General features: G+C 26.9%; 1 protein-coding gene and 1 pseudogene across 1 annotated transcript; both read right to left on the minus strand.

The window, feature by feature from the left end:
* Positions 1–473: 473 nt before the first annotated feature.
* LOC145842732 (triacylglycerol hydrolase DDHD2-like) lies at positions 474–12830 on the minus strand. Its single transcript, XM_082950211.1, has 18 exons — positions 12635–12830; positions 12138–12248; positions 11356–11880; positions 10255–10430; positions 9293–9400; positions 8710–8815; positions 8167–8256; positions 7800–7941; positions 5799–6007; positions 5167–5411; positions 4529–4723; positions 3857–3995; positions 3311–3399; positions 2938–3040; positions 2707–2828; positions 2158–2233; positions 1770–1917; positions 474–1497 (listed from the first exon to the last, which is right to left on the minus strand). Exons 1-18 carry the CDS (start codon positions 12750–12752, stop codon positions 1290–1292), a joined length of 2910 nt encoding a protein of 969 aa, XP_082806337.1. The 5' UTR covers positions 12753–12830; the 3' UTR covers positions 474–1289.
* Positions 12831–13299: 469 nt separating this feature from the next.
* On the minus strand, positions 13300–14553 carry LOC145843037 (large ribosomal subunit protein uL14 pseudogene; annotated as a pseudogene).
* Between the last annotated feature and the right edge of the window lie 10579 nt (positions 14554–25132).

Consider the following 25132-nt stretch of genomic DNA (forward strand, 5'->3'; position numbering starts at 1 on the left):
AATTTTCTTAATCTTATTCAAACTAAAAAGGAGTTTTGATGCTATTAACTCGAAAAACTTCAGTTCTTCCTAGAAAGTTATTTTAAAGATTTATTATTTTATAGTTTAATTAAGACAAATAACTATATACGTTAGACTTTTATTATAATATATAAAACTTGGTTACTTTAAGATAAAAGAACTACATAATTAAAAAAAATTATTAAGGAAGTTTTATAAAATAATGCAAAAAGTTATGCATTGTTTCAAAAAAAAAGCTAACTTAAAATTTTGATTTAAAATCAAAAATATACTTTGTGAAGTTCTTGTACTTAAACTATTTTGTTTCCATTACACAAGTTTCTAACATATGAAAAACTATATATTTAGGTTAAATTTTTTTTTATGTGTTATTCAAAAAAGATGACACATAAATTAGGTAAGAATATTTATTCTGTTGAAACTACGTCGATATATAGAACTAAAGGCGGTGTAGATATCATCTGTGATAAAAGAAAGTTAAAATAGAAAAATCAAACGCACTTATCCAGTTACTTTTAACTGAAGCTGAACAAATGTATTCTAATCATTTTACTTAAATAAAAGTAAAAATCTACAAAAAAAAAACTCTTATCTGAAACTAGTTTAAAGTCTAACGATAGTTCTAATTTAAATAAAAACCGACTACGTTTTTCTTTGTAAAAAAACTGAAAAATATCTAATTGCACAAAAATAAAAGGTCATAAAAACAACACCTTGTTATAAAACTTCCAGATAAATATGTAGATTAATAAAATCGAAAATGTCCAAGAATTGAAAATAGTAAAAAGCAGCTGCCACTATTTGTTTAACTGGTGTGAAATATGTTTTTTAAAGAGATTTTAATTTTATTAAATTTAATATTTAATAAATTTATATTTAGTTAATACTTTTTGTAAAGCAAAAAAAATCTACAATAGTTTTGAAGTTTTATGCTACAAAAATTAGTCATCTTCAATGTTAACTTTCAAGGACATAAAAATACACAAAAAATAAATAAACATAAATATTTAAAACACATAAAAAACCATTAAATTACATAAAATTGTTTATATTTGAAATTAAAATTGGCTAAAAGTTATCGTTAAACTTATTATAGAAAAAAGCTTTAAAAAATCAGTTATATCTAAAAAACGATGACATCCCCATTAATTGTCAATTATTAAAAAAACCATTAGTGACGAGTTTATGCCCAAACATTTAATAGATGTAAAGCAAACTAAAGATTCCGAAAACGCAATCGGCCGTTTAAAAAACATCACCACAAAATTTCAGTTGAGCGATATGTTTGTTGTTGCCGGGGTGAATCCCCTTGGTGGCGCTGCGACGTTTTCCCCGCCGCCCACCATCTGGCTGCTCGTCGGAGGGGGCTGAGGTTTGGTTTGGAGGCTGGAGTTCTTTTGGAGCTGCCGGTCGTCCAGCACTCCGGTCTGCTCGTAAACGTCTTTCATCAGCAGGAGCACCGTGTCCTCGTTGTTCCTGTGAAAGTTGCGAGTTAAAAAATAAACAATTTTAATTTTTTTTTACAGAAACAAAGTTTATGTAAAACATCGGTTTTTTATGTTTTTTTTTTCATTTTTTTTGCTTAAATAAATTTGAATCGATCTTGTAAAAAGTAAAGTATAAAAACTACCAAAGCGAAGCTTATTTTTTTTTTTACTTTTCAGAAACAAAGTTGATTTTAAACATCGTTCAGTTTATGATTTCGAGATTTTTTTACAACTGAAACTGCATTTATCTTATGAACCAACCAGTAGCAGAGGTGGGACTGGAAGGCGAACAGGTAATCGTTGAAGCTTTCGAGCGGCCTCTCCTGCAGAACGAAGTCGATCCGCTTCCCGTTGTTCAGCAGCCCCACGCCCTCGGACGGCAGTTGCGGCAGCTCCGATGCGACCGAGACTGTTCGGATAAAGTATTTTTCATAATTTGTTTTTTGAAAAAGTGTTGGGTGAGTGAAAAATAAGCTCTTAAAAAGAAATTGAAAAAAACGAGGTATGCCATTGAAAACTGTTGAAAGTTTAAACAAAAAAATTGTGTAATAATACTTTTAGTAATACATTTTACTAATTCATTTACGTTTTATTAAATAAAAACTAAAAGGTGTTACTAAAAGACAATTAAATTCAAAAGAGTTATTACCATTATCTTCTTGATCTACACTATGTCCATTCTGCTTCAAAATTTCTTCTGTCATGTTTTTAACTTCCTCTTCAACCTTGAAAAAGTTTAAGAAGATTAAATTTGAGGGAAGTATATCTTGATTTCTACAAAGTAAACATATTATAGGTCTGAAGTATTAATTTCTCAAAGGAAATGGACATTTATTGATCTTTGTTTGAAAACAAAAAAGCGATCACTGCAGTGACACATTTTACTTTTTCAATTATGTATAAGTATTTGCCTATCTCCAATTTGTAGATTTGTGTTAATAGTTACATTCATTATGTTTTGTTTTATTTCAGATTTGATCATTCTTGTAGTTTATTCATTAAAAGTTAACCAAAAAAGATATTTATATATATATATATATTCAAAAAAAAACCTGTATCTACTAAATTTTTTTAATTAAAACGCTGCTTCAAAACAGCTGTAAAGTTTACAGCGTATTCTAAGCTTAAAAAGTAGTGAGTTAATTGGTTTAAACTTTTAAACAAAATATTCACACCATAAAAACAAGAGGCTACTTACTTTTTGTTCCGTGTTCCAATGGTTGGCGGCGAACCTCTGCACGCTTCCAATGGCCATCCTGACAGACCTGATTATTCCGTCCTTCAGCTCCTGACCCATGCGACCGATCGAATCTCTCAACTCTGATTGGTTGAAATATTTTGTTTTTAAATTACTTACAAAGTTAATAGAAAAATGAGTTCAACTGTTTCGTAATTTAGAAAAAAAGCTTACAATGTTAAAAAAACAAACCAAGATGCATTCTTTTTCTTCCCTTGTAATGCGGCACAAGAATTGGTTTCGCTTCAAAATCGGGATCAATCAGAGGTTCGACCCGGTAAGCGCAAGGGTCAAACTGAAAAGGCAATGAAACTTTTAAATCATGATCGAACAAATAAAAAATTTTAAACTTGCACTGCAAGCTCCACCAAACTTGAAACTCATGAAAATCAGTACAACTAAACCATCAATAACCAACCAAGATCTAGCAAGTCATTGAAAAACATTGTTCAGTTTATCAAGAATTGTACACTTGAATTTACTACATCAAAGTTGACAAGATATATACTTGGACGAATTTTTTAAAAACTTTTAAGACGACTTCAAGCACACATAAACCACTCACCGGATGGTATACATTCAAGAATCCGTCGCAGGTTGGCAACTTGAACTCCTCACCGAGCTCTTCGATTCCCCTCACAGTCAAAAACATCCCTGCAAACCAGCATTATCTAGTTTTAGTCTCAAAATTTTCTCTATTAAGTTAATACTTAAAGTAAGTTAAAGGGTTGGTCTAGAACTTGTCCAATACTTATCATTGAGATGCTTGTAAAAATAACAAGATATTTTAAGAATATTTGATGATTCTTGAACATCTACATGTTAAAATAATTCGAAACCTAATTTGGAGGTAAATATAAAAAGAATGGTTTGTACTCTTAATATTAAACTTTGACAAACAATTACCAACTAAACAGTTTATTAGCAACTTAAAAATCAAGAATATACTTTTCGAAAATTCAAGCTTACGTTTTGTATATGTTTTTAACTGGATAATATTGATTCTTCTCAAAATATTTTCAAAGCATTAAACGAAAGTAGAATAACTAAACATATATTATAAAATTTTAACTACGTATAACTCAAACAACTTCATCTTAAAAATACTAACCGATTGGTGAGCCGAACGCAAACAGTGTTTGTGGGTGGAAGTTGAGTTGCGGGTACTGGACAGCAGGCTGACCCGTGCCAGTGTCGAACTGCTGGAAGTTTATATTGACGTTGGTCGCTCCTATCATGTCCATTGATCCCTGTTGGTGGGTGGGTGTGTACGTTAGCATTTGTAATTAAAATTAAGTTTATTATCAGAAAATCTATAGAAAACAATTTTTGAGTCTTTGAAACTTTAAGTAGTATTAAACAATGATCAAATTTTAACTGTAACGTTACTTTCGTACTTAAAGTTTATAGTTAGTAAAATGTTATTAATTTTATTAAAAAAAAAGATGATATATATTAGTTTTAGATTAGGCATAAACTATTATTTCACCAGTTAGCTGTTAGTTATAGAGGAGCTTGAATAAGTGCGAAACAAGTTTAATAACAATAAAAATCATTAAAGTTTACTCACATTATAATCAACCTACAGTAAAACTCTACATTAATATAATGACAATAAAAAGTACTTCAGCCTTATAAAGTATTTCGAGAATATCATTGTCATTATAATGCTGTATAGGTTTACCGTATGTTAATTATAATGTAAGTAAACTAATTTGATTTTAATTGTTACTAAACACGTTCAACACATTTTCTAATGATAAGTATATTTTAGAAAACTCACAAGCTGAGCGATTTCGTCATCGAAATTAGAAGCTTCCACTTCAACGGGAGGAATTTCAACCGCTTGAGGCTGCTGTTGAGCGGCTTGCTTGAGCAGCTCCTGCTTCTCGTTGAAGTCTTTGACGAAGGCTAGCAACTTCTTCCGCGGCCCCATCGGCAGCGACAAGTCCTTCAAGTCGGCCTCACTGCACATCAACTGGTGAAAAATATATAAGTGAAAACAAATTAAGGTGAACTTTCAATTTTATTAAATGATTCAAATGAGCAAATAATTAATACGGGAACGTTAGACATTATCTTTTGTGTTATGTAAAAATCTTACAGATCTAAAAAATTCAAAAAATACGAGTAAAATTAGAAGCTACTTCATTTTAAGATTTACACAACCTCTACTTTGATTAAACTTTTGATTTGTACAAATAAAACAAAACATTTTTGATTTCTACAAAATAACTTTCGCTTATAAAAATTAGGTTTTTTTAGAAAAAATTAATTAAGCAAATTGGAAAGTATAACTGAATTGAAGACATTGACGTTAAAAAACACAATCATATAAAGTAAAAAAATACAAACATAACTGATTTACTAAAAATTTATTTCTGGAAGAACATTGAAACAAGTTGAATTTATAAAACTCACCAAAGTTTCAAGGTCAACTTGCTCTTCTTGGAATTTTTCCGAGAACTTTTCCAAGCTGAGTTTCTCCAACGCCTCCTCAATGCTGGCCACCTGATCGTGGTTGTTGCTGATCGTGGTGGCCAGGCTGTTGGTCGAACCCTTGAACGGCTGCTGCATTTCCGTTTTCACTTCTGGTTTTTCCTCCGGTGCTGGTTCTTCCCCATTCAAACGTTGGTGGCACAACAGATCGAACAAGATCAGAGATCCTGTAGAAAAGAACTTCATGTAAGATATCGAGTAACACAAAATCAGTTAGTTAAGCAAATTAAAAAAAAAACGTTATTTAAAGGATATTAGTTTATTTAATAATTTTAAGTACATGTTAAAAATGTGTAAACAACATAACAGTTAATATTGTTATGGATTATTTGCTTAACAGTGTCGTTTAATACTAGTTTAACTGAACTTAAAAACTGTTATTGAATAAGTTACGATTGAAAAAGATTCAAAATACTTTATATAGAATAATTACCAAACAACTTTTTTTATAAATTTAATGTAGTGATACTAGTTTTGTAATCTGTTTTTTCTTAGTAACAAGTCAGCATTTTACTAGTTCATATACCAAAAAAAGAGGTTATCTTATGACCAACCAAGACTGTGCCCGGCCAGAGACACTCTTCCGGTGAAGCCCGGGTTTCTGGACAGGAACAGCTCGTACAGGGAGTTGAGCTCGTTGCCGACGGTTTCCACGATGGTCTGGCAGTAGACGGGCGACGAGTAGAACAGGATGTCCAGCAGCGTTTCGTTGGTGAACTGCCTCAACCTCGATATGCTGGGAAGCGTCAGCCTCCTGATCTTGCTGTTGGGAATTTTCAGTTTGAAAAAAAAAATGGTCGTACCATTAAGACTGTTGCTTTTGCACTTATTTGATGGGAATATAGATATAAAATACTGAAACCTATTTTAAAGACTGATTCAGTTTAAAAAATTTTGGAGAAATTAATCAAAGTTTAAGTGCACATTTTATTCTAGTACTAAGATAATTTTAGCAGACAGAGTAAAATAAAGAAATGAAAAATTTAAACTTTAGATAAAAGTAATTTTATTTTAAATAAACTTTATATATTTTTAGACTGATATAGAGGTACTTTTTTAATGCATAGCTGTCAAAACAAAAAAATATAAAGTTAGTACTTTTTTATATAAAGCAAAAGTATACAAGGGTTCCCACTAAAATTAAAGAAAAAAATTATAGGGAAATCCATAAAATACAGCAAACTTAGAGGGAAATTATCAAAAAAAAACAATGAATTTTAAGTGTTACGAACATACTTTTAAGGTACATAAAATAAAATATATCATTAACCATTTATAAGCACATTCTTAATAAAAAATTTACGAAAGTTCCAGGGTCTTTGAGCTCTGATTTTAGTTAAATAAGCAAACTTTAGATAAATCGTATTTAATATGTTTAAGGAAAAAATATTCACTAGGTGGCGCCACATAGTCACAGTTTTGTACTGAGATAAAAAAGATTTTGATTAACAAAAAAATATTAAATTAATAATTAAGTATTTTTATATGTTTTTCACCACGCGATGTCACTATTTTGGCTTTCAAATTTAGAGATTTTCACATATTTTTCAAGGGACTTATAGAGATTTTCAGAATATTGAAAATTTATAGGGAAATATAGCGAAGATGGAACCTTGTATACATTTTCCACATTACAGGGTTGCCAAATATTTTTGGCAAATTTTCTCCAGGTTTTCAAAACTTCCTCCAAATTTTTAAAAGTACACATTTTTAGGTCTGTTTTTAGTTTAAAGTTAAGTTTAAGGTAAGAAACTGTTTAAATTAAATAGTATAAAAACAGTGAAAAAATACTGTTAAGCTACTTTTAATGTTTTTTTAAATAAAAACAATTTTGATGTAGACAAAATTTTTTATCTATTTTTTGAGTCAAATCGAAATTTTACTACTTAACATGTTAAAATTGTTAAAAATTCGAGATTTCTCCAGTTTTCTTTAGTGATTTTTGTTCAAAATTCCAGGTTTGTTTTTCAAATTTTTTTAAATTCCAGGCTTTTCCAGGTTTCAAAGTTTTTTGGCAACCCTGACACTATTACTTTTTAACAAAACAATAAATACAATAAAATATTTTTGTCTTATGGTTGTAATAAAACACGCATTTTGTTGATTTAAAGGTTTTTTATACTATTTTCCTTCTAAAAAATAACTTCATATTAATTATAAAAAAAAGAAATTAAAACTAAAAATATGTCATACAAAATTTGGTAGCAATTGCTTTAACTTTTTATTTAGTTACTTTTTAATATCTTACCATAAACCTTGTATGTAGAAAAAGTAGTAATGATAACTCAGATAAAGTTATTATGAATTTAACTTATACATAAAAGATTGAGCCAGCAAAATGCAACTTTTACGTAAAGACCTAATACGATCAAGTTTAAAGAGATAAAAAAATTGTTTTGCGCAACATTTTAGTTATTTCTTGAACAGTTGATTTTATTACTAATTTCTAAATTTTGAAAAATTTTAGATGGCGTTTAACTACTATTAATTTAAACAAAACACACTTAAAATATAATAAATAAATTTCAACTTAAGTAATAACAAACAAATATTACCTGTCAACTCCAGTAGCGTCTCCATGAAGTGCCTGGTGCCAGTGAACGGGCAGAAACTCAATCCTCTTAGCTTTGCCGCTGTCGAAATTCTGCTTGAAGTGGGAACGGAGCAGGGTTTGATGGATCCCTCTGAACTCATCCACTGTTTGTAGTTAAAATGTATAAAGATTTTTTAAATAGCGATTAGCAGAAAAATAATTATTATGACATAGCACATACTCTACAATTAATTAACCTATTTATTTTCATGTGTGTTTGTAATATTGGTAATAATACAATAAAACTTTATGGAAGCAGCTTCATATATTGTGTTATTAAAATATATATACATATATATATATATATATATATATATATACGCTCTTACCACACTCAACAATGCTTCTTTTACGCAGGTCACACACGGGCCCGACTCCGTGGCAGAAAAACACAATATGACTGGGAACTCCGCACTCATCTGAAATTATAATTGATATAAGGCTTGTTATATGAATAAAAAACATATTTAAGTTATAGTATAAAATTACAATAGACCGTATTTGTACAGTTTAATTACTCACTTGTTATACTACATTTAAAAAAAAGTATTTTTAAAGTACATAATTGGCTAGTAATAACACATGTAACAATAATAGTCTAATAAGTAATAATAGACAATAATAATAAATATAAAATTAAAATAAATTTACAAAAGCAAACTTATTCTTTTTTGAACAACTTTCTGACAACAAATTAAAAACAACAGAAAATTGTTATACTTTTCAAAAGTACAACGCTTTGTAAATCTAAAACAATACTATCTTAATAGACTAGCAATTTTTTTTAACCAAGCTTACATATCTAAATATTTAACTATTATTAAATTTTGTAAGTTCTGTAGCAAGCATAATAAAACTTTGTTTTAAAATACCTTTAGGAACTTGACTAGCAAAATCAGTATTGGAAATTCCTCTTTTAGCAATTTTAGACCTCATTTGTGTTTGAGAGCCAAAATCATCTTGTGTATTTTCAGCAGGCTATAAAAGTTTGCTAAAGTGAAACTAACAGCTATTCACAAAATACTAAAAGCTTTTAAAATTATCAGTCTAATCATGAATAAAACTTAACCAATTTTCAGACCTTAAGATACTAATTAAAACATTATCGAATAATTGATATATAATTAGTTGAGTAAAACTTAAAATTTAAAAGTGTTTCATAGAATTATTAGAAAAATAATATTTATAAATAAAAAAATAAAAGGTGTATAATAGTATGTATGTAAACAATAGCATTGTTTAGATGTGTTAAAGTGTGTCATATCATAAAGAAAACAAAAACAGGCTCAGCAGTAAGGTAAACCGAACACGAATATTGCTGAAATAAAGTAACGAAAAAATTATTTTTTGGTTCACAAGTTTACAAAATCTATTTAAGATTAAAAAATAATAACCATTAAACCTGATGTACTTTGATATATTCAAACATATATAAAACTACCAAAACAAACTAACAACAAAATGATAGACAAGCTGAGGGCCGTGGAGTACAATTGTGTGGCCGTTCTGCAAGCTGATGGTTTTGTGCCACACATTCTCGTTTGCTGCTTGCACGTACTTTTCCTGAGTGAAAAAAAAATTGAACTAATTACATTTGCTTAATTTTGCAAAAGTAGTAAAATGTCAACCAGTAGTCAGTACCACGTAAATTGTGCGTAAAACTCATTTTTAACTTACAACAAAAATGTACTTGACTAGAGTTTTAAATAAAATTATTATTTTTAAATATTCTATTTTAAATTTATTGCAAATTTAGCTTCGGAAAATAACAAAGAAAAATCACGCTGATAATATTGAAAACATGACAATTCATACTATTATATAAGAATTTAAGGGCCATAATTCTATATCTCTAATATCTTAATATCATAATAAATTCTATATCTATAATAATATCTCTCAAAAAATTGTAATTCTAAAAAGTAAAAATGTATAAGAAGGTAAAAAAGTTAAAAATAAGAATAAAAGAGAAAATTCATTATCACTAAAAGTAGCTATAGTTTATTATGCTTTAAATTTCTTATTGCCATATCCCAAATAAAAAAAAATAATATTATTAAAACAAAAACTGTACCAGAAGATCTAAAAACTCGATTATGATAGTAAAAAAATATATATTAAAAGAAATATTGAACTTGAATACTAAGAATTAGTTGTGTACCCAGTAAATTTCTATAAAACTATAATTTTATAAATTTCAAAATAGTATTTAATATATGTAAAATGTACAATACAAACTTGATTTTGCAAAGTTATATATATTTTTTTAAATCTTTGAGATAGATTTTCCGTATATAATCAAAACTTCGTTATTTCACATGAAAAATAGTTAAAAATTCTAGGTTTGTTAGTTATTTTTGTTCAAAATTGTTGAAAAACTTTTCTTTCTAGCAAAAAAAAAAACTACAATAACGAACCTCTAAAATGTTGCTGAACTCCTCATCATAGGGCTGGTAGATGTTGGACTGCTCGCTCTTGTGGAACCATGTGCACCTGGTTACTTTAGAGTTGGCTTCCTGCCAGTAAACAGACATTCTCTGCATGCCGGACACGTCCACATCGTACCTTCCTCCCTCCGTTCTCACGATGTTCTCTGTTGGTGAAAATATCAACTTTTAAAACAGATAGAAAATAGCAGCAGAAAAATAATTTGTTTAGAATGAACAATGTAGTAATTCTTAATTCTTAATTAGTTTTTTTGTTTATTTAGTTTGAAATGATGATTCTACTAAAAACAAACTCTAACTTTGCTGTTAAGTTATACAGTAAAATGTTTAAACAAATAATGTATAATAAATTATAAAATTTAAATAACTTTCTGATGTTCATTCTTTTTAATTTTTAACAACTAAAACAGACTAAACTTAAGATTTAAACAACCACTTTATTCTGACATACAAGCTAGGAATTTTTAAATAAGTAGAACGTACACGCTAGTATATTTTAAACATAGGTAAAAGATAAAAAAACTTTAAGCTTGATATTAAGAAATGTGTAAATTTCAAACAAAATATAAAAAGCTTTAAAAAAAATAATGGTACTTTAAAAGTTTAAAGCAAACAAATTTGTACTATAAATGAAAACTACAAATTTAAACATACATTTTTAATGTAATATAGATTTAAATTAATTTAAAAATAAATTTTCTACATGTATAAAATATTCTAATAGCATGTATAATTATGTGATGAAGTAATTTATGTATAAGTATATTTAATTATAGTTTACATGCTACTTATATGTTTATAATTATAAAACGTGAAATTTTGAATAATAAACAACCATAAACTAATGAAAACAGCCAAAATTAGTTAAAATTTGTTTTGAATGTGGCTAAAATCAAAACCTTAAAAAAAAAGTAACTCAATTTTATTTTATATACAGCTTTAAATATTTTTATAAGATTTTCATAAAGCTGTATAGATCATATTTAAAAAACAATATTAAGCAAATATAAGCTACACAACCACACTAGTTGACTTAAATATCATCAGATTAGACAAAAAAATGAAAATCACCATTTTTAAGTTGAAAGGCACTTTCAAGTGATTTGGAGTCAATGTAGGAGAAAGGACACCAAACTTGGTTGTTATCAGAAAGTACTTTGCAGTAGAACCAGTGAGGCGTGACTGGCTGCAATGGGGAGAATGGAGCTCTTTGGGAAGCCATCTTGTCAAATGAAGGTGGAATAACTGAAGACGGCAGCTTGTTTTGTGTTGGGGGAGTCACCAACGGTGGAACAGATGCTGGAGGTAGCTGGGAAACCGGAGGAGGAGCTGTCGGGTTCATCATGGGCCGAGGTTGGTTGAACCGCTGCGGTGACTGGGAAATGAGCGGGTTGGGGACAAACATGGGCCTGGGCCCTCCTCTGGGGCGCTGGTGCGCAAAAGGGTTGACTTGTGGAGGTTGTTGCATTGTTGTGGGTGGAGGAGTGGGAGTTGATGATGGGACAAACAAAGCTGGTTGCTCTTCAGATGGAGCCGCTGATGATTTTGGAGGCTGTGGTGGCGGCTGGGAACCAATTGAAGAAAAAGGGTCATCCGCTGTTGATAAAAAATTATTAAAATTCAAAATTTAAAAACTTATTGTTTTAAGATTAGAACATTTTTTGATATTAAAACTAACAGAATAAAGCTATTGAAAAAAAAAATTAGTAAAACTGAATTAATTTGCAATTTATCTTTTATTAATATAATAGGAAAATTTCCATGTAGTGTATATTTTAAAGAAAACTATCTGTTTTTTTAAGTAAAGGTTAAGAACATTATTGAATTTAACTATACTTTATAATACAACTAACCACCAGAATTAGAAAAATCAGAAAAAGTAGGCATCTGATCAGATGTTGTAACTGCAGCACTTTGATTGGTTTGTTGGTCTCCTACAACAAACATTTGTTCTTCAGCTGCATCTGTTTTATTATTTAAGTTGCTTTAAAAAACTAAACTAAACTTATAAACTTGTATGTAATCAATTAAAGTTTAGAAACTATGTTAGAAATTTGTTTAAGTCAATAAAAAAAATTTATTACTAAATAAAATTCTATAATAGAAGAGCTAAAACATTTATAAAGTATAGAATTAATAACAAAGTATACAAAAAAAACAACAAAGTAAAAATTCTAAAAATTCAAGTTTTAAAATCAATAAAGTGTAATTATAATAATTGTTTTTGAAATTTTTAAAAATGAGTTTCAGAATTTATCTTATCAATGCTATTTTGAATATTCTTTATAATCTTTGGTTTAATTTTCTTTTCAAAAATAAACATTTTTAATATTTCAAAAACAAAACTTACCACTTAGAACTGCAGGTGACTGTTCTTGCTGAACAGGCATAAACAATGAATTGGTTTGAAACGAAGGGAGATTGCTTGCCGCAAAAAGAGGGTTTTGAGGTGGCTGTTCGTCTGACATGTTTGCTTTTATCTACTTTCAATACTATTTGACAATTTTCTTATTATTTAAAATTAAGTACAGTTAATTAGTAAAATATCATCTAAAATTATTCTTTTCATTATTTAATAATTTTTAATTAGAAAATAATGAATTAATATACTAAAATCTACACATAATATTTAGATTTTATTTTTTACCAAGTTAATTTCTTTTATAATGAATATATTTTGTTTATTGCTATGTATCCACTGAAAGAATAGCATGAAATATATTTGGTTTTCGCATTGAGTGTCTCTTTTGTATATACTTTTTAAATTTTATTACTGTTCAGTAGAAGATTATTTAAGGTTGGCAATTTTTGAGTCAAAATATATCTTATAAAATAAACAAAATGTTGTAACTAAATTTCATTCAAAAACTAAAAAAACTGACCTAGGAAATTTTAAACTATCACAAGTTTTTTATAAAAAAACTAAACTAGCTTGAGCTATCTTGAGTTTCTTTTTTCTATTTCAAACTAGCCTGAGTTATTCTGAGATTTTTAAAAACTTAAAACTGTCATAAGTTATCCTGAATGTGTTGAAACCCTGTCTTCTTGTCCATTATTAGTATAAACTCCTTAACTAGTATATAATTCATAAAAAAAGATACTGTAATGCTACTTTAAATGTGTTTTATAATAAAAACAAATTTTAGGTAGTAAAACATCTTTATTGTTTATAATACCTTTTTTGTATCTAATCTAAATATCATTATCTTAGATATAAAATCTATTCAAATTTGAGGATTTCAAAAAGTATAAAATTCTAGGTTGAATGTCCACCTTATTATAATAATGGGACTTTTTGGTACATTTTCATGTTCTTCAAATTATTCTTTTAGACATGGTCCTGGAAAATATATTAAGGTTTTGAGTTGTGAGAACTAGAATTGTCATGTAACTGCTATTTCATTTTCAGAGAGAAACCTAATTCAACCTTAAGTTTAAAAAAATAATGTTAAATAAAGCTATGTTGATATGCTTTTTTTTATAGTAATTCCCTTTCACTGATAAATACAATCAAACCTTTTCAAGTAATCAATGAATGTTTGAAAAGTGCATTATTGGTAAGTAATACTAAAACTTAATCTTAACTAAGTCTGTAAAATGAAAAATAAAACATTAAATGTATATCTCAGAAACACTATCTTATCGGTCATACAATAATTTTTTAGACACAAATGTTAAATTACAAAATCAAATGCTTATTTTGAATGAAATTCATGACTCAATAACTTACTACAATAATCATTAAAATTTTTTTTTTTAAGTCAGAAAGTTTTATACATTAAGACTGACAAAAGCTGTTAATATTTCCAAAAATACTGATTTAGTCTTATTTGGCCAGACAAGTACAAATGATGGTAGACTAAGCTTTTTGTATTCATTATTTGTAGTAGTGTATTTGCCAACAATCAGCACATTCTTTTGCAACTGGTCCAGTGATTGCAGATCCTTTCATTTCTCCTTTGTTGTTCACAATGACTCCAGCATTGTCTTCAAAATAGATAAAGGTGCCCATTTCCTTCTGAATGACTTGGATTGCCTGATGATGACAGCAGGGTGGACTTTCTTACGGAGTTCAGGTTTACCCTTTTTCACTGTTGCAAGTACAAGATCACCAGATGCATCAAAAGGCAACCTGTTCAGACGCCCTTTAATTCCTTTTACAGAGATGAAGTACAAATGTTTGGCACCAGTATTGTCTGCATAGTTGACTCTAGCTCCTACAGGGAGACCAAGACTTAAAAAAGTGAGTACTTGATTTAAGTAAAACATTTTATTTTTCACACCAATCCACTGACCACAACTGTGTGCACTTAATTTCTATCTTTTAAAACTCAAAAATAAAATTAAATTTCTATATTAAAGCAGAGCTAGCTGGAATTTTACCTTATAACTTAAAAAACATTAAAAAAACAAAACTAAATGCAGCATAAGTTTAGTAAAATATTATAAACATTAAAAATGACTCAAATTAATTTCAATAAGTTTAAAGAAAAACATTGTCTGACTCAAGACTCTGAGTTTAAAAAAAAAACTTAACAAGCATAAACTAACTAGTGTGGCAATCACTTGTAAATTCCTCTTTTGACCTTTAAAATTATTTCTAGAAAGAGTGACTGCTATTGTTTTTAACCTAAAAGTTAAAAAAATTAAAAAGTAGAAGCAGAAAGAGTTTTTCAGGTTTAAAACATTTTCAAAGATAAAATTTATCCAAAGCAATTGAAAAAAATATTCTGAAATACTTTTTCTAAGCTTTAGGGGAAAAAACTATAAACTAATTAAATGCATATGAGAATGTATTCAAGTTTTGTAAATGGCTACCATGGTATAAATAATATTAGCTTTTATTAAAATATTAAATGATGTTAAAAAATTGTAATTTCTCATTTTAGCATTTAGTATAAAGCTAGTCTACGTGTTTGTTTTTGCTTAAGAATACATCTTCGCCCGAAATCTCGTTTAAGTTACATGCTGCATCGAAATGGAAAGAAAGCTGTAGCTAAGTTTAATTAAAAAAAATTAATATTTTAAACAAAAAAAACCTTTTGAATTTTTTTCATTAGTAATTAGTCGTTTTTATCCTAAAGATACCAGAAATAAAAACAACTATAGATTGTCAGAGTATTTAAAATTTCATTTTTTTCCAATTTAGCTTTCCTTCCTCATGGCACATCTTTCTTATTATTACTTTTAAAACAAAACAAAAAATACGTTCAATATAACGTTTCTTTAAATTTTAAACATAGTAAAAGTCAATTTGTTTCTTTAAATAAAAGTTATATATTTTATCTTCAGGTTATATGTTTCCTTCAACTTTTAAACATATAGGCAACATATGATTTTTTTTTCGTTGGCAGCACTTATGATATGACAACTTTATTTGTTTGCCAAGTTATGACTCAATTACAATAAATTTATTTATTGTAAATCTTACTATTTTTAGTTTAATTTAAAAGTTATACGTTTATTTTAAATTTGATGTAGTGTGTTAATTACGTCTCTTAAAAGTTTACCTTTTTTTAGGGTATATCACTACACTACTGTTCATCTATAATTCCTTAAAAAACGGAATATTTTTGCAAGTAAAAGAAATTAAATAATTACAATTAAGTGTCATACCAGGGACAAAAATATGATATAATATTATCAAAAATTAATTGACATTAATAATAAAAAGTCAAAAAATTATAAGAATATCGATTATACTGGTTAATATAGTTAAAAATACAATAATAAAAAAAAATGTAATAATAGCAATAATGATAGTTATGATAATTAATAGTATATTAACAAAACTATCATAATAAGAACGATATCAACAAAAAGAATATTGAAACTTAAAAAAAGCCTATATTAAAACAATAATAAAGAAAAAAATATTAGTAGTCAGTAACAAGAACAATAATAACATCAACATAAATAATAGATATAATAAAACATCTCAGTAATAATAATTATGTCCTTAACAGTTATAAAAACAAGAAAAATGATAATAATATTGATGTTAATGATAAGAATAATAACATAAAAAAAAATGTTATTAATGAAAACAGTAAATAATAATTACTAATATAATAAGATCGATACAAATAAAAACAATACTATCATATAAAAATAGTAAAAGTACCATTATTATATATTAATATTATTTTTGGTAATGTCGATATATTTGTTATTTTTATTGTTTTATTACTTGTATGAATATTATTATTTTACTTCAATATGTTTATTTTTTATATTGATGTTATTATTATGATTTTTTTGGGTTTAAAACTAAAGATAAAAAAATAAATATACCCTAAAAAAGGTAAACTTTTAAGGGACGTAATTGATAAATTACATCAAACTAAGAAAAAAAAACATATAACTTTCAAATTAGACATTAAATGGTAAAAAAAAAAAACTAAATTTATGATGATTAAGTCATAACTTTAAAACAAATAGTGTTGTCATAAGTGCTGCTAAAGAAAAAAATCTTATTTTTGCCTTTATGTTTAATTTGAAGTTGAAACTAAAAAAAAAACATATAACTTGAAGATGAAAAAATAACTTTAACTTAAATAAACAAACTTCATTTTAATTTTTTGGTATTTTTTGGACAAAAACAAAAAAAAAGCTTAAATGACCATATTTTCAAAGGGCCTTTGCGTCAAAAATAAGCCCCAATACATTTTGTTTTTTTGTCAAGAAAAAGTTATATTGAACACAAAAAAAAGTTTTATAAGTAAAAATAAAAAAGATATGCCATGAGGAAATGAGGCTAAATTGGAAAAGGAGAAAATTAGAAATCCTCTGAGAATCTATCGTCGTAAAATTAAAACTATCTTAAAATCTAAGTCTAAGAGTTTAACTTTTAAGTGATGATCTTTAAACTACCCTGTAGTAAAAGTTAGAAATAGTTTGTGTTTGTACAATGTATGTCTAAAAAGAAGAACTTTTTTAATGGAGCAATTTTTTAAATTCTACGAAAACTGACTACTGACCATAGCAAAAAGCACTTAAAGTATAGTTTAGCTTAATGAAGGACAAACGTATTGATTTCAAATAGCTTGAGTTACGATATGAAAAAAACCAAACAAATACACTGTACAGTGCATAGACAGCACGGTTGCAAGAATTCAATAAAAAATACGTTTTTATATTGAGTAGAGACGTTTGTTTGTTTCAATATAGAATATCATGCTCAACTTATTGGGTTGCATATTGTTTTCGGAAATTTGACAACTAGCTGTACAGAGTCTTGTTGAAACGCTAAGGTGTTTCCCCTAATATTTGCTGAATAAGGAATTTTTTTTTAATGTTGTTTTTAGTTTTTAAATTAGAAATTTAGTTTTTGATTTATTTTTAATTTGTTTTGGTAAGGTGGGATAGGTTAGGAATAAGGGTATAAAAAAACAACAAATAAATAAAAAGCTTTAAGTAGATTTGCTGACTCAGCACATATAAGGCGAACACTTTAGCACTACAATCTGACCAAAAGAAAAAAATTCCAAAAATGAAGAGTTCAAAATCCTGAGTAAATGTTTGTTTATTTTAATTAAATATGTAATTCTTACTCAGTGTTGTGGCTACAGATCAAATGTAAATCTATCTCGAATTTTTTCCATAATTTTTAACAACATTACAGAAAGTGAGTGTGTTGTGTACTAAAAGAAAAAATTAAGTTACTACAGATTAAGTAAATATTTTTAGGGTTTTTATCACAAGTTGTTGTTAAACTTATAAACTTTTCACAAACCTTCAAAATAACTGTTATTTAATACAACCAATATGGTAAAGGTATCCGTAGTGTGCGACCCGATAAGCAAAAGGTTTTTTGTGCACCATGTCTTAGGACCAAATATTTTGAGCGTCTTTTTTTATCGTTCAATAAACTATAATTAATTATATTAAAACTAACTATTAAACTTTATTATATTATATACAAACTTTTATTCCTTTTTTTTAAACCTTCTAGTAAAAAAGACTTAAAAAAAAGCTGTTGAATTTTATAAATATGGAAATTTATCTATTGAGTAAAGTATGGTAAAAATAAATCAGATTCCTTTTTGTGTTACACAATCTTATTGGGGATTTAAAAAAAATATTTGATACTTCTGCATGTCATTAAAACACGATTACAATTGATAAAGACAATGCTTAAATTTATAATTTTTTACCAACTCAACTAATTTCTTTTAATAAACTTACTTTTAAGTTAATTGATAATTTAAATGTATTCACAACTAATCTGAATAATACACTTTATTTTTTGATTGATTGTAATTTTAATTAAAATATTATTATTTAACTTATTTGGTATAATTATTTACTGATTAACTTTAAATCAAAAAACTTTAAGAGTTTACTATAGCTCATTCTAAGTTTTTTATAGAAAAATTTATTAAAACATAACTTAAATTATGTTTTATATGGTCTTTTAAAATTATAATAAAACAAATGTTTAAGCACTGCTTTGGTTTATTACCTGGTTTCGGTGAGCCTTAGCCGACCTTTTCAAATAATTTCAAAACAGTAAATAACATTTAGACATTGGCAGTAATGTGAATCTGAACTCATTGATGCGTAAAAAATAAATAAACATTAACTATTCAAATTTTAATGAAAAATGCATAATTAGGTGAACTAAATATTGGTATTAATTAATAAATAAAAATAAAAGAAATTAAAAAACTAAATGCAGTAATATAAACGAAAACACAACAAATTCTTAACAAAATTCTGAAAAAAAAAACTAACGGATGATTAAAATGCTAAAAATATTTAAATTATTAGGTTTTAGACTCATTCCAATAGAATAATAAAAATTTGTTTCTGTGCCTGCAAGAACTCATTACTTCTGATCTTTTATTAATACAGTTCTTATCTGCTTGTAGGATCTTTAATGCTTCTTTCAAGCACAACCTGCACGTCTCGATTCTCGGTCTTGATTCATATTCTTTTTCCAGTATTGTCCAAGTCAATTCAAAATTCTTATTTTCGTTCTTCAATGTGTGGATGTATTTTGATAGCTCAGTTGCTTGTTTGTATTGAATATAATTTCTATCTTCTGGGTTGCTATTTATTGTTGTTCTGTGGGTTGCCACTCTTTTTTTAAATTGGTTGGCGCTTAGACCAATATATGATTTAGTTGCATTGTCAGTTTTTACTGTGGCCTGGTATATGACATTTTTTGCTCTACAGTTACCGCCTTTCAAAGGACATTTCTCTTTGTTTCTACAGTTACATGTTTCATCTTAATCATTCTTGTTGCAGTTTGTGAGCTTCTTGTTATGATTCTTTATGATTGTCTCAATGTTTGGCAAACAGCTGTAACTTAATTTGATGTTGTTCTTATTCAAGTATTTTTTGAATTTACTGTCTACTCCGAAGTATTTGTTTATTATTTGGAGAAATTTCTTGCCAATGTTTGTTTTTATTGATTTGCAGTATGGTGGATTAAACCATATTATTTTTCTTTTTCTTTTTCTAGGCCGTTTCTTTCCATCATCTTCATCTTTGAACTTTATTTTGTAATTATAGCCACTTAACTTTATTGCGTCATTGTAATCTTTACTTATTTCATTGAATAGATTTTCATTGCTAGAATTTTTGGAAAGTCTTTCTTCTATCGTTTTTGGGATTTGTTTCAGTATTGCTGGAGGGTGGTTGGACTTTGAATTAATATATATAATTTTGCTGTTTTCTTTTCTATATGGTTGGAATGTGTGGTTGTATAGATTGAAGCTTAGGTCTAGATAGTTAATTTTACGTGAAGGATTTTCAATATCTAACTTTATTCCCATTTCTTTTGATATGTTGTGCATGGATTTTTTAATTTTCTCTATATCAATATTACTTTTGTTTTTTTCTATGACCATTAAGCCATCGTCGCGGTACAGTCCTGTTGTTAGATTTGGGAGCGCATTCTTGAGTTTATGTAGTATATCTTTTAAAATTAAAAATTATATTTTCGTAACAAATTTTTAGTTTAAATTTAAAGTTAAATATAAACCATCCTTATAACTTATAAGAATCAAGTTATGAATAACGCAATTATAATTGTTCTGGAATCATTTTAATTAATTATATAACTTTTATAATATAAGGTTTTAAAGTATAAATTTAAAACATTATTAATTTCTACTTAAAATATCTTTTTATTTTAATCTGTAATGTATGGATAGGTTGAAAAACCTGCAACTAAGTTTGTATATCTCTTGAGTCAGAAAATCGTTTAAGTTTTTGTCATGTTATCTTTTATTATTGTTTCAAAACTTATCTATTTGATTTATTTTTGGGTAAGGTAGGTTAGGGATAAGGGTATATAAAAAAAAGTTTCAATTATAAGTTTTTTTTTCGGACTCAGCAAATTTAAGTTTGCGATTTTACGAGCAGGTTTTTCAAGCAACCCCTAATGTATTACCAGTTGTTAGATTTTAAATTTTAAAAACTAAAAAAAGATTTTTTAAATCATTTACTATAAATAATAGTTCAAAGAACAAACATAAGAAAAAACTTGTTTAAAAAAATGCATTGCTTATATACAATAGAAAAGCTCTATATTTAGATTTCATTCAAGGAAATAAAATGTACTATTAAAATTATAATAAAGAACTCGTATGAAGGGTACAAAAGAGTTCTACTACAAGTAGTAAAAGAAAACATGAGCGAAAGTTTACACACCCTAAATTTGGCTAAAACTATTCCGTGAGACAAGCTCAAGTTATCATCAAGTTTGATCATACTATTACGACCATCAGACCACAAGCTTTCGGTAGACTGAGACCCGGGGATCGTACTACAGTGAGCGTACCAGCTGTCTTGCTTAGTGGACAATGTAATAGGTTTTCTGCACGTTAAATGAAAAAGTTGACGTCATTGATCATACTAGCAACAGGTAATTTTATGTAAAAACATGATAAACCGTTTGTAGTTTGATGACTTCAATTTTTCAGTTGCGAATGGCTGACGAGTTTCAATAAGAACAAAACCCGTGTCTCAGTCTACCTAAGGCTTGTGATCTGATAATCGAAATGACTAAACCTCTATGTATAATAAAAGTAGTAGTAGAAGTTTATAAACTAATATACTATAGGTGTGCTAAGCGCCTGTCTACAACAAAGTTCTAATTTAGTAAAACCAATCACATGTCTTCTGTTTAGTGTGTCTTTTATTACATATTTGTTTTAATCTTTTTTTTTTAACGGTGCGAGAACAAAGAATCTACGAGAGGGTATATAAATTCTCGCTCCATGTTTAAAGTCAGTAATTTTAAGTTAAAATATTTGACTTTTTTTTTTCTGGCAAAAATTTATTTAGAGATTATTGATTTTATTTACACAGATAAAATATAGACTATTAAATGAAATTCTTTACTAATAACTTAACAAACTACAACAAAAAAAAACGTATTACAACTTTCTACATACTAGACTGGGCCAATGCTATTGAAACCCAATCAATATATTCAAAAAAAAAAACATACTCAGATGGAAATGAATATTAATCTACTGTTTATAAATAAAAAAGTTCCTGTTCATCTTATGTAAACTCTATTGAATTAGTTGATCATTTAATAAATTGTCCTTTAGTTCAACCTGTAATTTTCCAAGATGGCTTTGATCGTTTAGCTTAATAGGTAGGTCTTTCCAAAGCTTACTACCTTGATAAGCTAGTAATTTATGACCATTACTGCTTTTAAATCTTGGTAAAAAATAATTGTTTTTGAGGACCTTGTTGACTGGCTATGTACTATAGTTATACTTTTAAAGTAACACTTAAAAATTACTGGTAAAAAACCATGTATAAATTTGAACAAAAAAACTCCAAACTCATATTTGAATAAATTTTCAACATTTGATATTTTTTTTTGTTATTTTAAAAGTTCTTACACTCTCATTGTGAATCGTAATGAATGTACCTGATTGCTTTATCAAAGAGTACATTAGTTTCATTAACTTTTCTTTTATTAGTTCTGCCCCAGCATAACAGACCATACCTTATATGGCTCATAAAAAGTGAATTTGAAATTAATTATAAAAATTTATAATTTAAAAAGTACCTTTATTAAAAAGAACACCAATTGTTTTAACTAGATGAAAATACTTCTAACTTTATTATTTTAATTTAAGTCTATTTTCTAGAAGCCAATTTGAGACCTCTTGAAGTTCAAAATTAAAGTTTTCACTGTTTTGTAAAATGTGTTTTTATTAAATGTTCTATACGGTAAGTAAGGTATCGTCTGCAAAATTTAATACTTATGAGCTAGTAACGTTTTGTAGGTCACTAATGTTTATAATAAAAAAACGAAGTGCTAGGACTGAACCTTATGGTACTCTTACGTAAATCGTTTCATGTTTTGTTCATACCCACAAAAGTTAACATACTGTTCCCTTTCAGTCAAGAAAGATTGAATTAATAATTGCATGTTCCCTCTTACACCATAACATTCTAACTGGTTTAGAAAAATCCTTCTATCAACACTGTCAATTAGAAAATAATGTTAATTATTTAATTTTAGTGTAGAATACTTTACAGAACAATTAAAATAAAAAACATATTGAACTTCAAAAGTTAATAAGCTGTAAAAATAAATAGTACAATTATTAGAAAATAGTTGGTTGATAAACTTTTGTTCGATTATTTTGTTACTTTCTTAAAATACACTTTTATTGCTGTAGAATTTTAAAACTTGTTTTAATAACTTATATTTGTTTTTTGGTATACGAAATGGAGTTTGAGTCTAAAAATTTAAACTAGTAATGTCTACAAATGTATTTAAAAACGAACAAAGTTATCGTTCACTTATTTATAAAACCTTTTTAATTATGTTTTTTACTGCTGACAGTTTTGATACCTATAAAATAAAGACAGAATCGTTCCATTTCAATTTATATTTAAAATGTGGAAAATGTCTGATAATTTTTGTTTGAAATGTTTTTCATATTTTTGTTGGAAGTTTACCGTTAATTATAATCGAACATGTGTAAAAGATTTAGTTAAGTAATATTTTAATTAAATCTAGTTAATTTTTTTTAAGCTGTCACTATCTTTAAATTAATAATCTGTTATTCAGTTTTTTATACTCTGTCTTAATATTAAAAAAAAATTAAATTAGCATTTTATGTAACTTCTGATAGCATAGACAACTAAAATTTATTGATAAATGCTTTTAGAAATAATAGTTTTTCATGAACAAACTATATTAACTTAGAAACAAGTTGTTTTAAATTAAGTTGTTATATATAGTTTATCAAAGAGTTTCTTTTTCAATATAATTTAATTTAAAAAAATTAAAGACTAATAACAAAAATTTTACAAGGTTAAAAAGGTATGCTATATTAGAGACAAATAAGAATCATCTAAATATAAAGTTTATTGCTTAAAACTGTATTTTTCTATGAATGATTTTGTAGGGTTTTAGTTTGAAGCTTATCAAATTTTTACAACGGACTTATTAAAGTTTAGTCTACTTAAAAATATATAGACAAAAAACACTATTCAGTAGGTAACTTTAAATTCTATTTTATCTTACATGTCTCTTACACCGTCGTTGTACATACTGAAGACTATTTTTTTTGTTTCAAGCTTATTAAGACTATAAAACAATTCGCCTTTCCTGAATGAAGTAAGATCGTGAAAAAAACATTTAAAGTAGCTTTCTGTAAGTAAAAAAACTAAAGATTGAGAACGTTTTCTTGTTAAATTTTATTACCTTTATCAAATTTTATCAAATTGAAAAAATAATGCAATTGTAAAATTAAGTTATCTATTTATTTATTATCACAACATTTTAATACTAACTACTTTTACTAACATAACATTTGTTGAAATCTATTTACAAATATTAAGTTGCTAATAGAAATTTTTAGTAACAAGCCACAAGAAAGTTGTTCTACATTAAACAATATGTTATAAAAATGCATATAAAACAGTGTTACTAAATAATTGAAATTGATGCAAAATAAAGAATACACACTGATTCTATTGACTACTTTATAAAAGCAGATAATTTGTTGAATATGTCAGATAGTTTTGTATAATTTTTTTTTACTGATTTAATCTCCCCTTATTAAATGTTTAATATATCCTGCAGTGCACTTAATTAGGGTACCGGAACAATGCTTCAGTTGAAAAAGTTTAGTTTATTTTATAATTACTATAAAAAATAAAAGCTTTTGTTTATAACTATGTAAAAAGTTAAAAACCAGTGGAAATATTGTGTTTCGTTAGATATCTTTATCAAAGTTAGATTTATATACAACACTTGACTATAAATACATTCTATGATGGCGTTCTTTTAAGATATTTTTTTTCGTTTTCCATACCTTATTTTGAAAGTAAAGTCAAATAAATTAAAAATTAAACTTTTACAAAAAAACATATTATTTTATAATAAATTTTTGGTAATAACTCATAAAAATAGTTTTAGTTAAAGTTGTACTTTTAGTCAAAGAACTGTTTAAACATATCGTTCAACTGTACAAAGTACAAACTATTATTGTAGGTAGTTTAAAAGTAACAACTTTAATATTTTAAGCTGGCTGACTCAGTTGAATAAGCTTTGATAAAAAACGAGAGAATAAATTAAAAAGAGAAAAAAACAGTTTCCGCTGATTTCATGAAAGCTAGAAGAGTTTAGCTTCTAGAAATGCTCATGTATTTCATATACTTTAAAATTTTTCTAGTATAATTTAATTAGCGTATTAACAGCTAGTTTAAAAGGATATAATAAATTAGTAATGGTTATTTTAAGTTTATTTTAAACTTTTAGATTTGTTTATATTAATATTAATATAATAATTTATTGTTTGTTGAACTTAAAGTTAGTTTTTAGTTTTATAGATATACTTTTATGAGATGGTTGAGC

Source organism: Thalia democratica, chromosome 8 (assembly GCF_965202585.1).
Source record: "Thalia democratica chromosome 8, ktThaDemo2.hap1.1, whole genome shotgun sequence".
Taxonomy (NCBI): domain Eukaryota; kingdom Metazoa; phylum Chordata; class Thaliacea; order Salpida; family Salpidae; genus Thalia; species Thalia democratica.